This window comes from Neofelis nebulosa, chromosome 7 (assembly GCF_028018385.1).
Source record: "Neofelis nebulosa isolate mNeoNeb1 chromosome 7, mNeoNeb1.pri, whole genome shotgun sequence".
Taxonomy (NCBI): domain Eukaryota; kingdom Metazoa; phylum Chordata; class Mammalia; order Carnivora; family Felidae; genus Neofelis; species Neofelis nebulosa.
The window spans coordinates 115,892,322-115,911,296 of record NC_080788.1 but is presented as its reverse complement, the minus strand read 5'-3'; the positions used below and the strand labels follow the sequence as shown (position 1 = coordinate 115,911,296).

The following is an 18,975-nucleotide window of genomic DNA, read 5'->3' as shown; positions in this document are numbered from 1 at the left end:
AAGTTAAAAATAGAACTATCCTACGTTCCAGCAAGTGCACTACTAGGTATTTACCCAAAGGATACAGAAATACTGATTGAAATGGTCACGTGAATTGGTCACCCCAATGTTTAGAGCAGACTTATCAACAATAGCCATATTATGGAAACAGCCCAAATTCATTGACTGATGAATGGATAAAGATGTGTATATATGTATGTACAGTGGGATATTTACTCAGCCATCAAAAAGAATGAAATATTACATTTGCAACAAGATGTATGGAGCTAGAGTGTATTATGCTAAGCGAAATAAGTCAGAGAAAGACAAATACCATATGATTTCACTCATATGTGGAATTTAAGAAACAAAACAGATGAACATAGGGGAAGTGGGGGAAAAGAGAGGGAAGAAAACTATCAGAGACTCTTAACTATAGAGAACAAACTGAGGGTTGGTTGATGGAGGGAGAAGGGTGAGGGATGGGCTAAATGGGTGATCCATATTAAGGAGTGCCCTTATTGTGATGAGCACTGAGTGTTGTATGTAAGTGATTAATCACAAAATTTACACTTGAAACCAATTTTACCACACATGTTAACTAAAATCTAAATAAAAAGCTTGAAATAAAAAATAAAATATAAAAGGTTCCCAATAATATAAACCCAAAAGAATTAAAAACAGAGACTTGAACAGATATTTGCACATCCATGTTCTTAGCAACATTATTCACAATAGCCAACAGGTGAAAACAACGCAAATGTCCATCAGTGGATGAATGGATTGTGTTTACAATATGGTGTGTGTGTGTATGTGTATAACAGAATATTAGCCTTAAAAAAGAATGGAATTCTGGTACATGCTATAGTATGGATGAACTTTGAAGATATTATGCAAAGTGAGTAAGATAGACACAGAAAGACAACTGTTGTATGGTTCCACTTGTATGAGTTAGCTAGAACAGTTAAATTCACAGAGGCAGAAAGTAGAATGGTAGTTACTGAGGGCGGGGAAAGTTATTGTTTATTAGGTACAGAGTTTCAGTTTGGGATGATGTAAAGATTCTGGGGATGGATAGTGGTGATGGTTGCACAACAGTGCAAATACAAAGAATGTGCAAGTATACGGTGTAAATATATAGAATTGTATACTTAAAATGGTTAGAATGGTAGATTTCATGTTTTATGAATTTTACCACAGTAAAAACGTCTCCCAACTCTAGTCTGGAGATGGTGTCCAGTATAAACAGTTTCTTTTTAGATATATAGATAGGCAAATACAAACATAGATATGCAAGTATGAGCATATTAGTTCTGCTCTTTGGGGGCACTCATTTAGGTGCTTGGAGACTCCGCAGTAAATAAATTGACAAGGATCCTGCAGTCCTGGGGTTTTTAAAATTTTTGTTTTACACAGAATGCATTTTGGTACACATACTGTTTTACACCTTATCTTCCCCCTGCACAAAGACCTTTGGACATCTTTCCAAGTTCTAGATTTACTGATTTCATGGCTGCATGGTATGCCCTTGTATGGGTGTGCTATAATTTGTGGCTGTTGTATTGAATGGAGAAGGGGAAGAAGAGGAATAGAGATTGCTGTGGTTTGCTGCTCATGTTTGCCCCTGTTGTAACTTAATTTTTATTAGGAGACTAATATAGGCTTGTTATAAAAAGTGAGGGGGTGCCAAATAAATAAAAGTAAGAACCCTCCAATCTGTTCTTTTTGTTTTAATCCTATTTCCTGGAAATAATAACCACTGTTAACCATTGTTAACACGTAACAGTTATTCATCCTTCCAGACATTTTTAATGCATCTGCAAAAATAAAAAATACATAGAACATACATAATTATCATTCTCTAGGAGCTGGCTCATGCAGTACAATACTGCTCATTTAATTCAGACTGTTGTAAGTTATGCAAAGGAAAAGAGCTGGACCTGGGCTTCGTGAGAGCTAGGCTGTCTAGATCCTGCTGTGACAGTCAATTCCTTAGTTATCATTTGTATGCTGTCCCATATTCAATGAAATCACATCAAGGAGAGTGCTTTGAAAACTAGTATGCTAGAAATATTACCATGGAGTTCCTTGGTTGCAAGCATTAGAAACCAGCTCACCTTCTGTTAGGTAAGAAAAGGTTGCCGGGAACATAAGTAGAAGGATTTTAGGTAGCAAGCAAAGATATATTTAAACAACTGAGTCTCTGGAAAGTCAGGAATAGAGTGGCTTTGAGGGTTTCAATATCAGTGTTTATCCCTTTCCATATGTCTGTTCAAGATTTAATTCCTGGGGAAAAGTGAGTGGCTTAGAGACCATGTATCTCCCGATGGTTAAGGCGGTAGAGTCCTGGGTTTATGTGCCCCATCAGAATCTCACAGAGTCAGGGAGTTGCAGTTTTGGAAGGGATAGAGTTCAAGGCTGGCAAAACTGAGTGTCAGCCTTGAAGTGTCAGCCATTTTAACCCTAGATTCTTATTCCCCTCTCAAGGAGGAGATGACCGTCGGGTTCTGCTATGGCACATGGAACAAGCTATCCACTCGAGAGTCAAGCCCATACAGCTGAAAGGAGAGCACCATTCCAACATTTTTTGCCTGGCTTTCAACAGTGGGAACACCAAAGTATTCTCTGGAGGTGAGAAGAAGGGAGACTTCCACCCTAGGAAATTCACTGTGGCTGAGATTTTAGATGGAAGAGTCCAAAAAGTAGCCTTGTTTTTCTTCCTTTATTTCACTGAGCTATAGAAATGGTGTCCCATAGCTTGTCTTCTCTGCATTACAGCAGTTTAGACATGTATGTGAGAGTAATTCCTCCTTCCTTCCCTCCTTTCTTCTGTTCTTTTGATCCTTTACTCTCATTCTTTCTGTTTTTTTTGATAGAAAATTTTTTACATTGCAATGTGGCATACAGAAACATGCACACATTTAAAATAGTACTTAACCTTATGTGTGGTACATTCTGATTTTTTAAAAATTCTATTTCATTTTTAAAGATATTTTTAAAATGTTTATTTTGAAGAGAGAGAGAGAGAGAGAGAGAGGATCCCAAGCAGGCTCCTCACTGTAAGCCTGGAGCCTGACAGGGGCTCAAACCCACAGCTGTGAGATCATAATCTGAGCCAAAATCTAGAGCCAAAAGCTTAACTGACTGGGACACCCAGGCACCCCTCATTTTTAAAGATCTTAAAGGTTGTAACTCAAACTGATGTTGTGATCCATGGGTGGCTCCTGTTTGAAAAACATTGTGTTAGGGTACAATTGGAATGGCCTGTGCTCAAGCCAGCCTCTTGGTGATGGCTTTCATCAACCACACTCCTTTCTGAGCACCGCATTTCTAACCCTGACCTCCCTTTTGCACTGCAGATTTTCACATGGAATATCTACCTATGTGTTCTAAAAGCAATTTAAGTACAGCAAATCTAAAACCAAGATTATTAGTCTTCTTCTCCTGCACAAATACTTCCTCTTGTTCCCTGGATTCCCTTTCTCAGTTATTATCAGTGTTCACCTAATGATTCAAGCTATTAGGTTTAAACTTTAAGAAACTGCTTATATTGAAGCACTTTCTTAAAAGGTTTTTAATTTTTATTTATTCGTGGGGAGGAGGGGCAGACAGAGGGGGAGAGAATTTCAAGCAGGCTCCATACTGTCAGCGCAGAGCCAGATGCAGGGCTCAAACTCACAAACCATTGAGATTACGGCTTGAGCTGAAATCAAGAGTCAGGTATTTCACCAGCTGAGCCACCCAAGTGCCCCTGATATCAAGCACTTTTAACTTACAAAAAAATGACAGTTTCACCTGGTTCAGTCTAATAGAAATCTTGAAGTCATCCTCAAACCTTCCTTTCTTTCATTCACCTATCTTGTGACTCACCAACTAGACTTAGAAGCTTCTCATATTCATCCTTTTAGTTTCTGCTCTCTTTCCTTACCCACTGCACTGGTTCAGGCCCTCATCTTTGACCCGGACTATTGCAGTGGCCTTTGTGATTTCTGCAACGTCTCTAGCCCTCCTGATTTGTCACTTATACAAGTTTTCTTTTAAAAATAAAGTTTAACCATGTGAACCTCTGACCCTACAGTGTCCACAGGATAAAGTCTAAACTTCAGTCTACTTCTCTAGCCTCACTTCCCTCCCCCGCATCATGTACTCTAGCCCACTACACCACTTGCCACCTTTGGTGCCCTTGTATTGTTTGCTCTTGCTGTTCTGTCACGGGTCATGATTAATTGTCCGGTCCCCCCAATTCCCCTGAGTCTTCCATTGGTAAGAGTTTTGAGTTACTGGAGTTTCTGTTCAAATGTCTCCTTCCCTATAAAAACATTGACGTCTTCTGCCATGTACTGTCAACCTGCTCCTGAAGGAAATAATTGCTCCTTTGTCTGTGTCCCCATTGTAGAGCATATCACTATAACAAGATAACCCATTTTGTCACTGTTTGTGTAGCTGGACTGGGAGTTCCTCAAGGGTCAGGCAGAATCTGCTCTTCCCGTATCCCTAGCCCCTCAGCTGTTCCTGTTGCCTAAAAGGCATTAGTATGGTTTTGATTTACTCGGTATGTACCCACCACAGAGTTTGTAGCCAGGGCTTTAAGATGACCTGGGCCACGTCTCTACCGCTACTTTTACTTTCTGTTTAAGTGCCTGTTGGCTGTGCTTTCAGCGTGGAGTGGGAATTTTTTTACTTTTGTCTTTTCACAAGGTTTTTATGTTTGGTTATATAAACTACAGGGCTACACATAATCGTGAATGTAGTATTTGTAGATTCCTTAATGGAATAAAAGAAAAATGCAAGAGAAAAAAGATGTGGATAAAAACTTTCCTATCATTTATAACCCTACAATCATCACATTTTAATGGCTATAAAAATGATAAGGATATGAATAGTAGCAAACACTTATTGGGAGCTTACTAAGTGCTCAGCCCTACTCTGAATGGTTTTACAAATCTACTCTTATCATTGCAATAACCCTATGAAGTATGTACAATTATTATCCCTATCTTATAGGTAAAAACTGAGGCATAGAATATCTGTATTCCAAGTCTCATGGTTGAGTGTTTTGCTTAATAAAAAAAAAAAAAAAGCTAGATTGGATGAATGAATGAATTTACCCATGATCATTTATTCATTTTCTTAATGGCCACAGTTTTGTTGTTGTTGTGATGGATGTTTTATATATATATAAATATATATATAAATATATATATTTATATATATATAAAATATATAAAAATATATTTTTTCAATTGAATAATTCATTTTGGAAACTCATTATGTTATACCTAGTTGCTACAAGGCTTTCAAAAATTCTTTATAAGAATATCCTAGCCGTGGGGCACCTGGGTGGCTCAGTTGGTTAAGCGTCTGACTCTTGATTTTGGCTCAGGTCATGATTTCTTGGTCATCAGATTGAGCCCTGTGTCCAGTGTGGAGTCTACTTAAGATTCTCTCGCTCTCGCTCTCGCTCTCGCTCTCTCCCCCTCCCTCCCCCTCTCTCTCCCCCACCCCTCTTGCTTGCATGCATGCTCTCTCTCTTCTCTCTCTCAAAGAAAAAAAAAGAATATCCTATCCTTCTGAAATTAGTCTTATAAAGCTTTTTTTCGTAATTAATATTCCTGCTTTGTATTAACATTGACTTTGTTCATATGTTTTCTGAAAACTTTAAAATTTTATGTTGTAATATGGACAGGGAGCACTTTGCAGGAATTTTCAAATGTCTGCTTTTCTCCCTTACAGGAAATGATGAACAAGTTATCCTCCATGATGTTGAAAGGTAAATAGATTGTTGGTATGTCAAGGTGACTGGCTCTGTTTCTCATATGAAGAGAGGCAAATTCTCTTTACACCAATGTTGTTTTGAAAAACAATTTGGATTTTAAAAAAAGAAAAGGGTTTATAAATTTGGAATAAACTTATACTTTTTAGGTGAAAATTTAAAGGGAGAGATTGGAAGAGAAGGAAACAACAACATAATAATGACTAATCTTTATGTGCTGGGTACTATTCTAGGTGCTTTGTATGTATTAATCAGCTTAACCCTCAAAATAATTTTGTGAAGCAATCCTATTATGGTCTCATTGCAGATGAGGAAACTGAGGTGTAGGGATGTTAGATAACATAAGGTCAGGTGGTGGTGCTAGGATCTGAACTTAGACGGCTTGGCCTCGGGGCCATGCTCATGCTTACCATACCAGACTGCCAGGTCAACCCTCTTCTACCCCTGCTGACATCAGACCTGGCTGCTTTAAAGTTTTCCCTTGGTTTTGGAAATCAGCCACCACCTCCAAATCTGTACAGAAGCAGATGCATTCTGCAGTAAGTGAAAACACTAAATTCATCTCTTGAGTTACTTTCAAATATGCGTATTTAGTGCAAAAAGCAAACTTAACCATGAAATCTATAGAAAGTTTTTCTAATAGAACTTTTATTTAAAAAAACTTTTTTTGGTATTCATTTATCTTTGAGAGAGAGAGACAGAGCATGAGTCGGGGAGGGAGTCAGAGAAAGAGGGAGACACAGAATCGGAAGCAGGCTCTAGGCTCTGAGCTGTCAGCACAGAGCCCGACATGGGGCTCGAACTCACGAACCGTGAGATCATGACTTGAGTTGAAGTTGGACTCTTAACTGACTGAGCCATCCAGGGGCCCCAGAAGAGTTTTTGTTTTTTACCTGAAATTCAGTACCTACTTTCTAAGGAAATACAATCTCCTTTGGGTTTCACTAGATTGACTTTCTACTGGAAATGAGAGAGAACCCTACCTGAGGAACTCTGGGGCTGGGACTCTGCACTCTGCGTGTGCATGTGTGTGCCTGTGTGCCTCTCTCTGCTCTCTGTCTCTCAGCAGCGAGACCTTGGATGTGTTTGCTCACGAAGATGCAGTATATGGCTTGTCGGTGAGCCCCGTGAATGACAACATTTTTGCCAGCTCCTCAGATGATGGCCGGGTTCTTATCTGGGACATCCGGGAGTCCCCCCATGGAGGTAGGGTCAAAGGGCTGTTGGACTGTGTTGAAGAATTTGATGTCGAGTTCATTCAGATCCAGTTGACGACCTGAGTAACCTGAGTGGGAGAGATGGGAAGGGAGAGGAAACTCTTGGGCTGGGGCATAGACGTGTGTCTCTGGAGGTCCCATCCTACCCCTTAGCAGTCAGAAGTGAGGCACCTTTCTCAGTCCTCCTTGAGCCACTTGTGAGTCTCCACAAACCCATGGACAGTAAGCACCACAGCACCTTGGAACTTAATGGCCCCAGGGGATAGAGATGCAATTCTTCATTGTAGAGAGTAGCTACCAAAGGCCAGCTCTGTGTGTGGTGCTGACATGCACAGAGTCTTGGTTATTTACAGAGAACAGGTGTGTTATACACTTGCATCCTAATTTCAGATATGTGTATAGAAACTGAAAGTGATGGCAAATACTCTCTGTGTAAGGGGGATTGTCCAGGTGAGCTCCTCCTCCAAATGTGCTCTTTGAGCTTCCGAAGTATAAGAATGAAGAATTGTTTTGTTGAATTTCTCTGATGTTGTTTTTCAGGAAATGCATCATTTCTGCTCATTTCCTGAATAGAAAGTTCACTCTGTAACTCTGCCTGTCTTCAAAGACTCTTTCCTCCAGCTGTACCCTCAGTCACCCCTGTGCCCACATTTAGTGCAGTTTTGTCAAGATCATAACCTGTGTACACAGAATTGCTTTCCTGCCTGTCTTGTCTGACAGGATCTGGATCTTTTTCTTATTCTATATTCAGAGCATTTTAACATGCTGGGCTGTGCCCCATTATTGAGATTCGGGCTATAAGAGAAGCTTGTTCTTAGGGTCAGGAAGATAAGGTAGCTCCAAGGAGCAACTGTGGCTGGGTCCCCATGTCCTAGGTAGGTGAAATTCTCCTTTCTCTGCACTGCCCGCTGGCTGAGATGACTGAGCGCCCCAGTCCAGAGGCTTGTGCAGTGTCCCATGTGATATCCGACACTGTGGAGTGCGGTCTGTTGCTTCTAAACAACTTCCACAGGAATATATCCTTCTGGGTAGCAGGGCGATTCATTCCTTCCTCACCTGGAGCCAGCTAGTCTGTGCAGAGGGCTGCAGGGTTTCTAAGTGAAGTTGATTAGAAGCTGGCTGGACGCAAGAGTTCAAGTATTAGGTGCTTTTTAAAAATATTACAATCCTGGGAATGAAATCATAAAATTCTAGACTGAGGCTATTTTCCTCGCAATTTAGAGAGCAATTTAGAGAGAAGGGAAGACTGCTATTATGTTTCATCATCTTCATTTTTCTCATTGTTTTGCTTTGTCTTCATTAAATTTTTGCGTAGTTGAAAACTTTTAATTTCTAAAACTAATAAATTTGGACTAAGGTACAATAATCCTACCAGTAATTGGTTGTAAATTTTTTCAGCTCATGTGGAATTCAATTTTACTTACTGTTAAATAGCTTACCTTCCCAGTTCCTGTAACCGTTTCTGTTTTGTCACAGGATCTGAAGAGGTATAATGCTCAGTGTTTCTGAGTATTATAGCTTTAAGTTTGTATGTGCTAGAGTTGCTGTTTTCAGACTTTGCATGCAGAAAGTATGTGCTAGTCCTTGTTGGAGCCTTGTGAGTAGGGGTGACTGCTGGGGTGATGGACTACTTTGGGGCTCTGGCTACTAGGACAGTTACTATAGGGTGTGATTCTCCTCAATCACATTCCTGCTTTGCCTGCCTCTGGCCCAGAGGTGCTGAATGAGCTATGGGGCTGATTGTCATTTCTCTATTCACAGAGCCCTTCTGCCTCGCAAACTATCCATCAGCCTTTCACAGTGTCATGTTTAACCCTGTGGAGCCCAGGTTGTTGGCCACAGCCAATTCAAAGGAAGGAGTGGGACTCTGGGATATTCGAAAACCTCAGAGGTGAGCCCCATTTATTCATATGGTGTTAAAACTTCCCCCACCTCAGCTCTCAGGTAATGTGATCAACCAGCAGGGGTTGTGAGAACCTGTTTGGCTGTTGATCTCAGTTGGACATCTCTTAACATATACTGGTGCCTGTGAAGCCAGGGGAGCCCTGTCCCCAAGAGACAGGCAGTGTGAGAAATCCACACTCCTTGCTAAGGGAGTCGTAAATTGTAATTTGACTCTAGACAAGTCAATTAAAGGCAAATAGATGAACTAGTGAGAACCTCCCTTCAGTACTGCCTTATATCTTTAGGCCCAGTGTTCCCCAGATGCCTGGGAGCTCTTGTGGGGGGGGGGGGGCGCGGAACGGAGGAGATGGAGGGGAAGAATGTGTCAAACTCATGGCCACCGAACCATGGACTCTTAATTCCAGGCTGCAGGGTTTTCCAAATGAGCTTCAGGAGAACAGTGAATCCCCCAAATTGTGTGGAAATTGTATTATGTACCCACCTAAGTGCATTTTTCTGTGACGGGAGTTTGCTTTTTTTCAGTTTCTCAACCAGACTAGTGGTTAAAACAATAAAGGTTAAGAGCTGCTGTAGTGTTGGGAACCTAATGTGTTTCGCCTTCTCTTTGCTTTATTAAAAGAGTACACTTAGGACGACCTTCAACTGATCGTACAAATCATTAATAGAAGCATTTCAGGCATCATTAAGGGAAATGTGTGGATGGTTTCAAATAGGAGGCTCTTTAATGTTCTTTAAATCCCATGGGTGAGGGACAACCTTTTATGGCACCTATACTTAAAGCTAGCCTTGCTCCTCTGGATATTCTGCGTGGAGGTAACTTCCTACTTTGTAAAGCAATATTGCAGAAGAATATCATGGAAAGTAAGAGAGGTTATGATTTATTTCATAGGCCTCAAATGAAGGGAGCAATTAAGTACAGAGGATTATCTCCCTTGGTGATTTTTAGTTCTAGCTCATTCTCTCCATGGGGCAGTCAGAGGGAGCTAGAACTATTGCAGCAGATCTGTATAGCTCAGAGGGGTGCTCCTGGTGTTGAGCAGGGCTCCCTGAGTTTCCTTAGAGTAGCAGACATTTCTCCTGCCCTCTCTGGTGCATACACACCCAGCCCTTGCTTTCTCACCCTACTGAAATGCATATAGTGGCAGGACCCCTAGTGTGCCTTTGCGCTGTGTGCGCTGTGTGCTCTCTGCCTTTGTTTCCCTCTGTTCAGCTGTAACAATCTCTGCTACTTAAGACTCTTTAGAATAATTGTTCTGGGGAAAAAAAGAATAATTATTCTGCCTTAACCATATTAATAAGGGGCAGAATTTGGGCTAACTATGTCAGCCTTCTCCCAACCTACTACCCTCCATACTTACCATTGTAATGAATAGCTAGTAACTGGAATGAGGCCCTCAGCTATTCATCCCCAGTGGAAAGCTTGAATAGTGCATGCTGTCCTGCAGTGTCTTGAAAGAAGAGGAAGGGTTAAATGTTTTAATCCTCCTCCTGATTTTCTCCCAGCAGTTTCCTACTGTGTGTTGTAGTTGGGTTCTCTTCCCCTTTCTACTTGTCTTCTCACTAAACATGGCTTCTTTTAAAAAAAAAAAAAAAAAAAAAAAACCAAATGTCTGGGGCACCTGGGTGGCTCAGTTGGTTAAGTGACCAACTCTCGATTTTGGCTCAAGTCACGGTCTTATAGTTCATAAGTTTGAGCACTGCATTGGGCTCCACACTGACAGCGCGAGCCTGCTTGGGATTCTCTCTCCTCCTCCCCCCACCCCCAAATAAATAAACTTTAAAATAGATAAAATCTAAGTGAAATTATTGTTTTATTTTAAAGTAACACTTATTAGATTTAAGGTTTATATCAAGAGAAGTGTAATGAAACAAAAAAAGAAAAAAAAATCCTATCTCCAGATTATCTCTGTTACTTATAATTTCTACATGTTTGTACATCAGTACAGTTCTCCTTCTTGGTCTCTAGTCCTCTCCAAAGGTAACTGTAGCAGTTTCTTATATCTTTCCAGAACGTAATTTCTTTTTTAAGTGTATTTATTTAGAGAGAAAGTGAGAGTGTGTGTGCACGTGCATGCTTGAGTGGGGGAGGGGCAAAGAGAGTGAGAGAGACAATCCCAAGCAGGCTCTGAGCTGTCAGGGCAGAGCCCAATGCCAGGCTCGATCCCACGAACTGTGAGATCATGACCTGAGCCTAAACCAAGAATTGGACGCTTAACCAACTGAGCCACCCAGGCACCCCTGTTTTTATATTTTTAATAAAAATTGTTACATTGTCCTGCCACCACCAAAGCTGCACTGATTTACAAACCTACCAACTATGCATGCGACTACACATTTGTCCAGACCCTTACCAACACTTACACTGTCTTATGAGGGGAAAGATTATCTTCTTGTTTTGATTACTTCTTTAGTTATGAATTAGGTTATATGGTTTCTTGGGGAACCTATAGTTTTCAAAGCCCATATGGGAGAAAAGTCATCTAATAAGGCTAATTGGTGATCTTGACTGATTCCTTTCTTGGAATAAAAAGAGGAGCACAGTGGGCTAGGATGTCTTTATTTGTTATTTTTCTATACTTCTAAGATTCTGTGTGGTTCTATGGGTGTGAGGTAGACAAAGGACATGAAATAATCTTGGGTTCCTGTTCTTCATCCGCTGGTTTTTTGGGATTGAATTACAGATCTTTTCTGTTTGAATTCTCTTAGTACGAATTGGTGTGGGAGAGGAAGAGAAGGGTCTTTGTCTTTTCCATGCAGGATTAGTTATGCTGAGTTGCAATACATGATTTGTCTCCTCAACACAGCTGCCTAGAAACCCCAACCTAGATCCTGGGGCAAATCTGAATCCCCTGGGAGGACAACCCTAGACCTAAGTAGATCTATTCCAAGGGATACTTAAAGTCTACAGAGAGATTTTAGGGAATTTGAAACTCTCAAAATTGCAGGTAAAGTTGTGTGTGCTTGTGTATCTGACTGAGCACATATGGCAATTTTTCGAGGGGTTGGAAGAGAGCTTTTACTAGGTTCTCATAGAGACATTTGACCCCCAAGAGGATAAATGTTGCTCAGTGTTCTAACGATTCTAGATTTAGAACCTACTGTGGTTCCTTAGCATGCTTGTAAGTAATTTTCAGCCTATTAAAGCTTGGGCTTGTGAGTGAATTCTGGGCCTCCTAGAAACAAATATAATCTTCATAGCTCAATAAGGGGGCCTCACACTGAACATTTTTTCTTCCTGGCTTAACCTATGGATTATTCAGTGCTGGAATGGTTTCTCAGACCTACCCCAAGCCTAAGCTGTACCTCTTTACTTTAGTCTGTAGGCATGTGAGTGGGATCACATGTGTCCTGCTTCTGCCTTGAAATAAGCTGATTAAAGGGCTGGCTGGTCGAATAAAATGTTAGCTTTAGAGGGGACTTCAGTTATCATCTGATCTGACTTCTTCACATACATTGCAGAAAGGTAAGGCGAGGCAGAAGCTCTTTTGATGGTTTAGAGTGTACGATCTGAAGCCATCATACCGGTTACACATCCAGGCAGTGTACCTTAGTAGCTGTATAATCTTGAAAGTTACTTCACCTCTCAGTGCCTCATAATAATAAATAATAGCTAACATTTATTAAGCATTTCTTACAAGGGATAATGACAGACATATGAATAGTTCTTTGTTTAGTCCTTATGACAGCCCTATGAGGTAGGTTCTATTCCTGTTTTAATGATAAGGAAACCAAGGCACAGAGTTGAAGTAGCCTGTGTGTGTATATTGGTGTATCATGTCCACCCCCTCCCTTTTGAAGCAAATAAGGTCCTTGTATATTCTAGTTTTCTTTCATCTATGCCCCCTTGCAATAGACCTTTGTCAGGATTCCTCTCCCGATTTTTCCAGTACAGACATGTCCAACTCTAAAGTCTGAGTCTTTTAGATGTTCTGTCTCTAAAAGTTAAATCCTTTTTCACTGTCTCCTGGCCTAGCCTCTGTCTACATGCTAGCTTTCTAAGTTTCTTGTTAATTCTAATCCTGGAGACCTGTGCACGTTATTTATTTTGCTGCAGAGCTTGTCCATAGGTCAAATTCAACCCAGAGAGATATTTTGTTTGGCCTACATCATTAATAGTGTTTGGGAAATTACACCGAAAAATCATAATTTCTAACACCTCTTAAAAAAGTCAGAAGATTTGGTATCATTGGATCTTTATTCTCATATGGCAATAGTCAGCCAAAGCTGCAGTGAGTTCTTCAGACCTTCCAGATGTGTTCCACCACTCCTTGATGTCTCAATCCAGGGATGCTCCCCTCATTTACATTACTTGCCTGGCCCTATAGACACGGGAGTTTGAAAGGTCTGCTTTAGGGATAATAGTGGTAATGAGTGGGCCATCCGGTAGACTGGGTGAGGGAGAAAACATCACACGCACACATATACATCGCACATTAGGACCAGGCTTCATTCCTTTCATGTGGATTAGTTCTGCCGATGTCCTTTTACAGCCATCCTCTCCTTCGTCACTGCCAACATCCCAGTTATTTCTTGGTTGGACTGGTGCAGTGGCCTCTGAATAGGTTTCGGATCTGTGAGCTTCTAAATTTGAGAGAGTTCAGGAAAAGTGACGATTCCCTTCCTGTTACTCTGCTTGTTTCACCCTTTTAATTCCCTCTTTCAGCTGACTGCTCACTTACCACCTCTCTCCCTTCTCATATCTTTAATTTCTGTCACTTTCTGTCAGAAACTGTTAGTTCTGTGACAGGTAATCGTATCTTGCTTTGACAAGGATAATAAAGAGAGTGATTCTTTCCCACTCAATGATAAAACTAGGGCAAGCCAGGAATTCCTGGTAAAGACTTACCTTGTAAGATAGTGCTTTCGCGTGGTGTGTAAATGACACATCTGAAAATGGGCAATGAGTGCAAATTCGTACCATCAAAAAAATTTCTTATAGGACCTCAGCTGGCTTTGGGAGCCTCTAGGTTAAATGTCTGTTTTGTGGGGCCTGTGTCAGTCCTGCTTCTGGAGAGACCAAATTAAGTGTAACTCCTTGCCTTCTGAACAAACCAGACAGTCTCTGCCACGTTGCATTTTGAGGGTTGCTTGTACTATTATGGGAAAATAGAGCTCAGGGAACAACTTCAAAGGCTGGAAAAGGCGCTCATGGTCTGCTGTTTGTTGAAACTTTAAAGAACAAGGCTATCCAGACCAGAGTGCAAGGCCATTAGGGTAGACAAAGATTTCTTAAACACGACCCAAAAAGCGCTATACATGAAAGATAAATTGGATTTCATTCAAATTAAAAACTTTTGTTCATCAAAGACAGTGTTAAGTGAAAAGATGAGCCAAAAGACAAGCCATGATCTAGGAAAAAATTATTCATAATACATGTATTGAACAAGAATTCCTATGTAGAATATAATAGAACTAAAAATCAGTAAATAAAAGAAAACTCAGTTTTTAAAATGAGCAGAAATGTTGAATAGGTGCTTCACAAAAGAAGATACCAAAAAGCCAATAAGCGTTTGAAAGGTATTCAACTTCATTACTCCTGAGGGCAGTGCAAATTAAAACCACAGTAAGGTATCACTATATATCCTGAATGGTTAAAATTAAAGAGACTAATAAATAGTACCAGGTGTTGACAAGGGCATGGAGCAACTGAAACTCTCAGACATTTTAGGTGAGGGTAACTTGGTACAACCACCTGGGAAAACTCTTTGTCAATGTCTACTAAGCTAAACATGTGGCTCCATGACCTAGCAACCTCACTCTTAGGTATAGCCTAAGAGAAATGAGTATGAACTTCCACCAAAGACATGTACAAGAATATTCACAGGTGCTTTATTCATAAGAGCCAAAAGCTGGAAACAACCCAAATGTCCATGGAAGAAGAATGGGTAAGCAAACTGCAGAATAGCCATGCGATAGAGTATCACACAGATATGAAAAGAGTGAATTATAGACACACACATTGACGTGGATGACTCAAACAGCCATAATATTGAATGAGAGAAGCCAGATAGATAGAAAAGAGTGTATGGTGTTCAAGAATAAGCAGGTTATAGAAGTCAGAATAGTGGTTACTATGGGGTATTATGAGGAAAGCTTCTAGGATTTTATATCTGGGAGGTAGTTTCACAGGTATATACTTTAGTAAAAAAAAATTTTGAGCTATATAATTAGTGCTCTTTACTGTACAATTTAAAGTATGTTTAGGGGCACCTGGGTGGCTCAGTCAGTTAAGTGTCCGACTCTTGATTCGACTCGGGTCATGATCTCGTAGTTCATGAGACTGAGCCCCATGTTGGACTCTGCACTGACAGCAGCACAGAGCCTGCTGGGGATTCTCTCTCTGTCTCTCTGCCCCTCCCTCATGTGTTCGCTTGCTCTCTCTCTCAAAATAAATAAATAAACTTTTTTAAAAAAAACGTATTTAAGGTGTTTAAAGTACATTTTATTTTATTACTTTTCAAAATTCAGTCTTTTTCTTTTTTTAATGTTTATTCATTTATTTTGAGAGAGAGAGAGAGCGCGCACCAGCGGGGGAAGGGACAGAGAGAAGGAGAGAGAGAAATAAGCAGACTCCACACCATCAATGCAGAGCCCGATGCGGGGCTCAATCTCGTGAGACACCCAGGTGCCCCTAAAGTACATTTTTAAGAATCCAAGATCACTATTGTCTCCCTGTAGGTATTTGCTTTCCCTGTGATTCCAGTGGTTGTAGCAATATCACCAGATCTCAGGGAATGACTTGAAGGGACAGAAGAGAGAGGGAGGAGAGTCAGGAGGACCTAGCAGTTTGGATTATGTAGAGAACCACCAGAGAAGAGCTAGGGATTGTTGGAGTTTAATTGTCAGAATGATTAGGTCTAATCGGGGGACATGCTTTCAGGTTAGCCACTCCTTTCTTCCCCACTCTCCCATCTTTCTGTATGTACCTATGCAATACTCAGGCAAGTGGTCCCTCCACCAAGACCTACACTGAAAGCTTGTTTTCTCCCTAGAACTGATTCCTTTCTTGTTTGTTTTTTATCATCGTCACCATTACTCCCACAGTCATCCCAGCTGAAACCCCAGAGTCCCATTTTCCTCTTCTGTCTCTCTCACCCTCTGCCATAACTAGCTTTGTTCTGCATTAGTGCCTGGCCACTGTTTTCAGTTCTGAAAGCCCCAGCTCCATCTCAAGCCCATAGCACTATTTCTGGAAGGGACCAGCTGCCCTGCCTTCTTAACTTGCCTCCTGCTTCTGCCATATAGCACACATCCTTCAATATCACTCTTGCCGTTCCCCTACCCAGGAGCTTTAGTGAGTTCTTGTTATCTTTGTTCATGGGCACATCCTCAGAACCTATATGTGGGATGCTCTAAGAAAATGTCTTTTGGAATGAATGTATGACCTACTTTACTGGCTAAAACAACTCCTTCAGCAAGCAATCTGCTCTTTCTCTGGTGCCAGTGTCCCTCCTCTCTCCCCTTGTACTCTCTTCCACATACAAACACAAATGGAGGAGATAGTTTTTTCTTGTTTCTTTGGATCTTTTCAAGTTTTAGTACTTCTCAGGTCCACAATAAGTTAGTGCCCCTCAGGAAAAGCATCCTTGCTCCCTGTTACATACTCAAAGCTTCCTTTTACTCATTGTGTCCCCAGCACCTGGCAGAGTTTTGGCACAGACTGTGTGCTGCATGAATGAAGCTTTGTCTTCTACGGGAAGAGATCTCTTTATTCAGAGTCTCTGTAAAGTACTTACGGTTTGTGGCATGCATGTTGCTTGGCTTGGTTGCTGCTTTCGCCATCATTAGTTTTTTTTTAATATGAGTGTTTATCTCCAGCTAGACCATTACTATATTTTTTATTTCCTTCCCAGTGTCCAGGAATTGCTTCTCAACAAAAAAGAAGTGCTTATCCTGATCTGTACTATCACCTGTCATGTTTTCCTATAGATTTTCTTTCTTGAGAGAGAAAGAGAGCGAACAGGGGAGAGGGGCACAGGGAGAGAAAGAGAGAGTGAATCAGTCCCAAGCAAGCTAGCTCCACACTCAGCATGGAGACTGATACGGGGCTCAATCCCAAGACTCTGGGATCATGACCTGAGCTGAAATTAAGAATTGGACATTCAACCAACTGAACTACCCAGGTGCCCCTCCTGTGAATTTTTAAGGAAAGGGCCATGTTTTACTTATCTCTAGAGCCTAACACATCACTTAGAATATTGGTACCTTCAGTAAATATTGAATGAGTGCATAGTTTTATACTCATCCCCAAAAAGTCTGTATTTTCTTTTTTTTTTTTTTTTAATTTTTTTTTTCAACGGTTTTTATTTATTTTTGGGACAGAGAGAGACAGAGCATGAACGGGGGAGGGGCAGAGAGAGAGGGAGACACAGAATCGGAAACAGGCTCCAGGCTCTGAGCCATCAGCCCAGAGCCTGACGCGGGGCTCGAACTCACGGACCGCGAGATCGTGACCTGGCTGAAGTCGGACGCTTAACCGACTGCGCCACCCAGGCGCCCCAAGTCTGTATTTTCAAAGCAGGGTTTTTGTAATGTTTTCTGGACCTATTAATTCCTTGAGTGTAATAGATCAAAATGTTGTCTCTAAGGAATAAACCCTTAAAGGAGGTTGTAAGGGTTCTTGCTGGGTTTTGACCATCTGTCGAGTTATGTTGGGGAGTCAGATTCTGGTGAAGTTGCTCTCTGGTTTTTAGGCCACAAGGTGGAGCTCTAGAATCAGCTTTGTCCAATGGAAGACACCAGGCCCCTGGTATCCTAACCCAGTGGTTCTCAAACTTCAGAGGGCATTAGAATTACAAGGGGATCTTATTGAAGTACAGCTTCCTGGAGCTCAGATCCAGAGATTGAATTGTGAGACCTGAGGCAGCACCTGTGAATCTGCCATTTTAAACAGATATCCCAGGTGATTTAATAACTTGGTTTATCCTATAAGATGGAAGTTGTAGTTATTCAGAGGTCCATGTTGAATTTGTTTCTGTGTTCATTCTAACCCAGCGTCTTTGGGCTTTAGACCAGAGCTTCCCCGTGTCCATACCAAGCACAAATGTGCCTTTTATAACCAGAGACTTAACTTCAGACCCAAACATCTAGGGAATACCCTTCCTTTAATATTCCTCAAGTATTGTTTATTCAGAAGGAGGTGATATTAAATCCCTAAACCAAGGGGACTTTCTTATTGTAAAATAAAATCTTGACTTTTTGCTTTTTAAAAATATTTTTATGTTAAAACAATTTTAGGGGCACCTGGGTGGCTCAGTCATTTAAACATCTGACTCTTGATTTCGGCTCAGGCCTCATGATCCCATGAGGGTCTTGGGATCGAGCCCTGCATCAGGTTCTGCGTTGAGCATGGAATCTGCTTGGGATTGATTCTCTCTCTCCCTTTCTCTCCCTTTGCTCTTCTCCCCCTCTCACGTGTTCTCTGTCTCTGTCTCTGTCTCTCTCTCTCTCTCTCTCTCTCTCTCTGGCTCTCAATAAAACACACACACACCCAAAAACAAACAAAAAAACAATTTTAGATATATATAAAAGTAGAATAGTAAAATGAATTCCAATATAACTATCACCCAGCTTCAGTATTTAATCCATGAACAATCTTTCATTTATTCCTCATCTGTGACCTCCCTTCCCAATTATTTTGAATCAATTTCCACATAACGTTATATCATTTCTCTGTAAATGCTTTAATATATATCTCTGAAAGATTATTTTTCAGTTGAGGTAAAATTCACATAATATAAAATTAACCATTTTAAAGTGAAAAGTTCATAACATGTAGTACACTCACAGTGTTTTACAACCACCACCTCTATCTAGTTCCAAAATATTTCCATCATCCTAAAATAAAACTCCTACCCTTTACACAGTGACTTTCCAGGATATTTTTCTCTCGCTCCTAGCTACCATCGATCTACTTTCTGTCTCGGTGGATTTACCTGTTCCAGATGTTTCATCATCATGTGACCTTTGATCTGGCTTCTTTTGCTTATCATCCTGTTTTTTGAGGTTCATCCACATTGTAGCATGTATCAGTACTTCATTCCTTTTTTTGACAGGATAATATTCTGTTGTATGGATGCACCACGTTTTATCTGTTCACCC

At 40.8% G+C, this 18,975-nt stretch overlaps 1 protein-coding gene across 5 annotated transcripts in view; it reads left to right on the top strand.

The window, feature by feature from the left end:
• Positions 1–18,975, top strand: part of DCAF5 (DDB1 and CUL4 associated factor 5) — a 108,363-nt gene that overhangs the window by 27,641 nt on the left and 61,747 nt on the right. For 3 of the 5 annotated variants that reach the window (XM_058739449.1, XM_058739451.1, XM_058739453.1), the window contains exons 2-5: positions 2,467–2,610; positions 5,713–5,749; positions 6,819–6,958; positions 8,731–8,860. In XM_058739449.1, coding sequence (XP_058595432.1) covers positions 2,467–2,610; positions 5,713–5,749; positions 6,819–6,958; positions 8,731–8,860 — 451 coding nt within the window. The remainder of the gene's footprint in view (positions 1–2,466; positions 2,611–5,712; positions 5,750–6,818; positions 6,959–8,730; positions 8,861–18,975) is intronic. The other 2 variants (XM_058739450.1, XM_058739452.1) reach the window with 2 other exon arrangements.